A 7,134-nucleotide genomic window follows, 5' to 3' on the forward strand; every position below is an offset into this window, starting at 1 on the left:
TCAGTGTGAATTGCGGCTCTGCTCTGTCTGAATATCATGCTCTACTTGTTCCAAAGCATCATTGCTTAAATACTTCTGGTTTTCATCAACCATTTTCTCCACAGTATTCAGGATCGCTTCCACCTAGGGGTGTCAAGATGATTACGTTAATTAGTAGTCATGATTATTCAGGTCACAATACAATCATAAAAACAAAATTCAGAAACAAAATAATATGGAAGTAATTCCATTTAATTTAAACTTTAAAAAAGTATCATTAATTTGCCTGGCAAATCCAGAATAATATCTCTCTGTATTTTTTATACAGATTGATATCAGTCTGATCCCCTCGTCCTCCGTTGCGTCTCAAGCCCGGTCGTCCAATCAGATCTGTTATTTTCAGTGATACATGTGAAATGAAAGGAACTCATTGGTCATCTATTATTTACAAATGAAATCAAATTTATCTCATCTCAGATTAACAGGGTTTAGTGCTTCACTCATTGATTCTGCAGAAACCTGTGATGTTACTTCAAAATATTATTTCTCAAGTAGAAAGTACAAAGTAGTGGTCCAATAAATTACTCAAGTAAGTATTTGAAAAAAAGTTAAAGTACTACTCAATTAAGAGTGACTTAAAAGAGGGAACTGTCGGAACATAACATCTGATATAATTATATCATTTGGAGTTAAACTTATTTGAAGGAAAACTAAAAAAATAACTAAACAATGCACAAAATCTGTTATTTTGAAAGGACAGACACAAAAATGTGAAAAAATAAATCATCTGAAGGAGCGCTGTTCAAATAATTTAATATTGTCAAGATAAAGCTTTTGTCACTTGTAGATTCACTTACAGTCAGAAGAGGAACCAACATGTTTACTCAAGTAAGAGTACTGTTACTTCAACAAAATTATTACTTAAGTAGCAGTGAAAGTACTCTGAAAAGTACAATTACAAAAGTTACTCAATTCAATGTAACTGAGTAAATGTAATTGAGAACTACCCACCACTGCACAGAACAGACAAAAGTCATAATCATTAAGCCCTAAATCTTACCTGAAACTCATTGCTCCGCTGTGGGTCTTCCTTTTGCTGATCTTTGGTCCAGTACTTGTTGTCGACCACATGACAGCGCCCCCCGCAGGCCTGCACCAGCTTGGCCAGCTCAGTGTTCTCCTCCACAAACTCCAAGATGTCTGTGTTCTCCGGGAGCTGGTCTCCATGAGTGAAAAACTACAATGGTGAATCGGAACATCTGTTATGAGAAAAGCATTGATTAGGATGAGGAGGTGGTGTCACACTGAGCGGACAAAATATTGTTTAGTGTGAAGTAAAAGTGGCCCATTTGGTCAACAATTAACACTCCTGTACCTACGCCTGTCATGATAAATGCTATATCAACTTATCGCTCAATACATGACAGATGGAACAATCATTTTTGGGGGTCAATATTTACGGTGAAGACTTTTTCTTTGCACTAGTGGGAAATATTTGCTTAATTTTTTGTACCATAGTTAGATCAGAGCTGTAGAAGGTTGAATTATGAACTTCTATACCTCATTATAGACGCACACTAACTACTTAAGTGTTGTATTTTGTTATGTATTTACTGTATCGCAATTCATTTTCTAAAAACTAATTTGTACATTTAGAATAGTTTTTTTGGGATAATTCTGTTTCATGGTTTGGTTTCAATATTATCATTGATCATCTATATTTACTTCACTAATGTACCGTACTTCAAAATTTGTTTATTGTCCAGGTAGTGCATGCTAGTTGTGAAAAGCACTAAACTCATCGCCGTGAATAATTATGATGCTCTGAACACATAAGGTAAGTGAGGAAAAACTGTGGACCACTGCAGACTGTTTGAAAAGAACTAGTTCTGTTTTTTTTTACTTTTGTGGTAGAGGCTTCGCCACTTAGAACCTGGAAGTAAGCAGCTTTCTGATTGGCTGAGCTTGTGCGGTTCACCACAGTTTCACTTTACCATCTGAAAAAAAATGTTTTAAAACTGTGCATAGATTTATGCATGTGGATATTAACTATTTACCAAAAGGTTTGTGAGGGCTAGGCAGGGCTGGCCCTAGCTTTCAGGGGGCCCTAAGATGAATTTGCCTGTGGGGCCCCTGGCTCAACTGTTGGTGATTCACATTTGACAACATTATAATTCTGCTCTCATCACCTTGACCAGTTGTATTTGTGTTTATGTGACCAACATCAGACTGAAAATATCCAGAATGTCATAACTACCACAGTCACAAGAACAGAACACAAACATATAAGGGGCGTTAACATGTAAAAAATTCTAGACATTTTTTCTTCATTTCTGGTGGATTTTATTGTGTTCCAGTTGGCGACAGTGGGCTTAAATTTACATTATGTCGGGTCCTTGTACCAGTGTAAACACAGAGCTGCCCTCACCTCTGCCCGACTCAAAAACAAATGGACAGATATTTTGCTACTCCAGATATAAAACAAATATAATCATTTGAGAGGGATATTTAGGCTGCTGTAAACACACAAGCCCTGGGTCCAATAGACGTGATATATTATTTTCAATCTAAATGTTTGGGCTCTTGGGGGCCCTCTGCTGGCCTTAAGCAGCTGCTTATTCTGCTTATAGGTTGGGCTGGCCGTGGGGCTAGTGTGAAAATCAAGTAATTCAGCTTTAAAGTCCAGGTGTGATTGATCCATGGCTTTTACTATGGATTAGACCTGGGATTACACAGATACCCCATCTTTAAAGTAGCTAGAATTTACAATATACTGGCTGTGCTATAGGATAGATAATAAATATAGAACATAGACATTTTTAATTATTTCCCAGGACGCACCTCTTCCCCAAACTGTGTCTTGATGTACTCCACCACAGCCTGCTCCTGTCTCGTGTACCTCTGCACAGGCATCACCAGCAGCAGCGCGTGAGGCCCCGGAGCGCACTGGACCAGGCAGCTCAGCCATTCACAGTGTCTCTCCAGCTCCGCGCGCTCCCACCCCACGCCCTGGGTTCCCACGACCCCTGGAGTGTCGATCACCGTCACTTTGCGCTCTTTCAAGGTCCTGGAGTGAGTCTGAACGCTTCGGATCTTTGAGTCGCTCCTGTAGCTCACTCTGAAAATCTTTCTCCCAGAATGTTGTTTGCCAGCTGCTTTTCCCGCTGCCGTGTTTCCCCAGCAGGACGATTCTCAGCGAGTTTGGCTCTGAATAAAACAGAAAATATGTCAGTGATTGAGTCTTACTATAGTGGCTCAAATTCCCCCAAGAAGAAGTGAAATGGCGGCATCTAGTGGCCATGATACAGAACCACTGAGAAAGATTCAACTGTAAAAAAAAAAAAAAAGAAAAAAATCTCCAGGGTTCATCATAATTAATCTATATTTAATGATTCATAATTCCAATAAGTATTTTTATCTTCATGGGTTTCAGGCATAAAGATTCCTTCCTGATTCGAAGGGTCTGGCATGACAGCATCCCTCTGTCGCTATAGCAATAACACAATTCAAATCAAAGTATTATATCCTATGAATGAGAAAAGGTCCTTCTTCAAATCAGGAAACTACATTTTTTTTTATTGAAACCCATGAATTGATACTTTGCAGCTGATGTTGTCAACATTCCCTAGTTCTCTGGGGTTGTGATGATGCTAACGAGAGGCACTGCTCTGTCTGAAGCTCAATTACTCAAGTTAGACTTTAATCTGAGCTTTTCAGGAAGTTGTGGGACTGGCAAAGGTTTTAAACGACAGTGAAGGAAATCCAATCCTTTCATTCCTCCTTATTGCTGTGAGCAGAGTGCAGTCAAGATGGAGAGTTTGAAGTCTTCAGATTGAACTAAAAGACAATGTAAAAATAATCCAAGCAATTACAACTGAAGTTAAAAGACAAGCGATAATGTATTGATATTTATATAGACCACAGTCCCGTCTTCAGCTCTGGGAGGGACCTTTGCATAAAGGCTGCTCTGACTAACAGATGAGGTAAAGACCTTTCAAAATAGACAACACTGTAACTTAAGCCTGCCGTTTATAACTTCCACATATTCACTAGGTACCAGTCGCCCTCGGGCCTCCAGTCCAGTCGCCCTCGGGCCTCCAGTCCAGTCACCAACGGGCCTCCAGTCTGGAGAATTTGTTGCTGCTTTGTGTTTATTTTAAGGTTTTTCAATTATGTGATAATTAACTGTAAGATGGGCCTTGTTTGACATGTACTGATAATGTCTTTGTTTTCTACTGCACAAACTTCATTTTTCTCAGGAGCCAGTCACTGTTTTCCCCTTAGTTTTATTTAATGATTATTTGGGCCTGTATAGAGTTTGCTTTGGTTTTCATCTCTATTTTTTGTTTGCTGTGGACTTTGCCTATTTGCTCAACTCTAACACACAGCATATTTTAATATAGTCCAGAAACTATTATAATTTAAAGAAGCTGTCAGCCATTTTAAGATATCTTTTGTAAATAAATGTAGTAAAGTAAATGAAGTAAATGTACTGATATAGATAAAAATGATACATATTTTGGTCAACAGTATCAATACAAATTAATATCTTAATTTTTCTTATGAATTTTGTGTGTTTATTTTTGTTTGCTCAAAGTCGAAGCTTGAACTCAAAAACTATAATGAAGATGTCACCACAAACATGGTAGAAATAGGCCCTCAAATCATATGAAAAGTACTTTTTACTTCAGCCCTGTTAAAAAATGTAGTGGAGTAGAAAGTACAGATATTGCTCTCAAATGTAGTGAAGTAACAGTAAAAAGTGTCCACTGTAGAAATGTACTTAAGTAAAATACAGATTCTACTTAGATAAAAACTTAAGTAGAATTTTTTCTACTACTTGTACTTCGTTACTTTCCACCTCTGTTGTAGTGAATGGCCTGTGTGAACACCAGGGGCGCTCACATTGGCACAGAAATGAATGGATGAGAAAAATGAGTTTGAACAACATGCATCTCCTCTCTTGGGATAACAACTGTAAAAGTGTTAAATTCTAAGTCTTTTCCTTTAAAAGCAGAGTGGAGAAGGCCTACCTTGCATGGTTTGGTTTGTCTGGACTCTGCTGTCTCCAGCTGCACTGGACTGTCACTGTACTTTCATTTCTGAAGCAGGCGGAGTCACCAATGCACAAGCCTACACAAGGCCCTGGGACTTCAGGGATAGTGATTTGGATAAAGATTTGTTCAACAGAAACAATGAAATTGATCCTAGCTGTTTTTATCTGAATGTGTTCAAAATAAACCCCTCAGACTTTTCAGGTTTCTAACAGTAATAAAAAATACTTTTGCTTTTCAGTCCAGTTCAAGAATGTAGTGGAGAAGAAAGTACAGATACTGCTCTCAAATGTAGTCGAGCAAAAGTAAACAGTATCCACTTTAAAATGTACTTATTTAAAGTACAGATACCTAAAATGTGTACTTAAGTACAGTCCTAAACTTTTACTTTAGTGAAGGTTTAGTAACACAGGCTTATGAACCATCATACCACACCTTCATTAACTGCTTTTCCCGTCACACCAGTTTCAGAATAATAAAAATAGGCAGGTTAGCCTACTCATTTCACTAAAACATAATTAATGTGACATTATTTAAGCCTATATTTAAGTTTGATTATAAATCTTCCCTAGTTTGGTCGTTTTGAATTCTGGTCAAGTTTATTACTTTACTTCTTGTTTGGACAGAGCAGCAGATGTGACGTACATAGAGGTGATTTCATAACTGTTACCTATAGCAACCATAATGTAAACAAGGAGCAAAACATGTATGAACTGCACAATAGTTACAATTAGACAAAAATAAGTATAACTTTTCTTTTATTAAATGAGGGTTTAAACTGTTTGAAAAATGTCTTCCTTGTCTGTGCATTTTGGATGTAATTTTCTGTACATGTATTCTACTTTAGAACTCAGCACTGCTTCCTGTATTTTTTGATTTTCCACAAACTAAGGGGGCCAGACGCTCCGTACCAAAAGAAAAGTTCAGCAGGCTATTGAGTTTCACCATATGTATATCCTATTAGCAAATAAAAAGACAAGAAGTACCTTTATTTACTTTTTTTTTTTTTTTTTTTTTTTTAAGAGCTAATTAAATTCAATACACCTGCCACACAATCAGACAAAACACAAATTCAGACAAAAATATATAGAATAGTAAAAAACACCCAAACCCAAAACAAACGGCACATAATTGACCCAAATGTCGGTGCAATGCTCTTGTAAAGGTTTGGTTTAAACGGGTAAAGTGCAAATAGCCTTAGAAATAAATGGGAACCTCAACCAGGACAAACTACCAAGCTATATCATATCATTATTGCTGAGTTTTAGACGACATCACAACATTCTATAGACCAGTGTTATTTAATGCAGATAAAGGCAGGTAAAATGAATACTGAGTGACCGAACTCAAACAAAAGCCTAAACCTGAGACAACATTTTCAAGTAGTCATTTCTATAGCTCCATCTACCTATACCTTACATATTACTTTTACTGACATGAAATATTATTATTACTTTTACTGATATGCATTAAATTTGGCAGATACATTGGTAATAACAGGGAAGGTCCATGCAATAGCGCCCCACTAGAAAGTACACAGAATTTACAACAGGAAGAAAAAAGTACTGGAGTTGTGGAGTGGATATGGCGGTTGCTGGAGGATAGAGGGCTGTGCGTGCCTTTATCGCTGCTTGCGGCTTTAATTTGAACTGCTATAGAATGTTGCGATGCCATCTGAAACGCCGCAATAACCAGAGAAAGATAAGATTGGTATAGGTGTGATTGCTCAGCTAAAACTACGCTAAGTGGCTGAATTCAGGACTGCTTTGCCAAGAAAAGCCAACAGCAGTGCTCCCGCTGTGCAGCTGTAACTCTTCAGTATCATCTCCTCCATGCTGAGCTGCAGGAAGTTGTTGGTGTAGTACCGTCCACCATTGGCGATCTTCATTTGCTCTATGGTTCGGAACAGCTCAGACACTTGGTACCGGTTGCTCCTGTACACGTCCTTGTTCTCTCCCCAGTATTAGTTGTCTACCACATGGACACGGTTGCCACATTTCTCCAGAAGCTGCCTCAAACCCTCATTCTCATACACAAATTCCTGGATGGTTGTTCCCTCGTCCAGTTGGTCTCCGCCGGTGAACAGCAAAATAGCGTACTC

At 38.1% G+C, this 7,134-nt stretch overlaps 1 protein-coding gene across 1 annotated transcript; it reads right to left on the reverse strand.

The window, feature by feature from the left end:
• LOC129457423 (GTPase IMAP family member 7-like) lies at window positions 1-6,921 on the reverse strand. Its single transcript, XM_055232476.1, has 6 exons — window positions 6,818-6,921; window positions 3,097-3,186; window positions 2,821-3,046; window positions 1,221-1,238; window positions 1,040-1,186; window positions 1-123 (listed from the first exon to the last, which is right to left on the reverse strand). The coding sequence occupies exons 1-6, from the start codon at window positions 6,919-6,921 to the stop codon at window positions 1-3; spliced, it is 708 nt and encodes a 235-aa protein (XP_055088451.1).
• Window positions 6,922-7,134: the final 213 nt, after the last annotated feature.

The sequence above is a fragment of the Periophthalmus magnuspinnatus genome, unplaced genomic scaffold (genome assembly GCF_009829125.3).
Source record: "Periophthalmus magnuspinnatus isolate fPerMag1 unplaced genomic scaffold, fPerMag1.2.pri scaffold_204_arrow_ctg1, whole genome shotgun sequence".
NCBI lineage: Eukaryota > Metazoa > Chordata > Actinopteri > Gobiiformes > Gobiidae > Periophthalmus > Periophthalmus magnuspinnatus.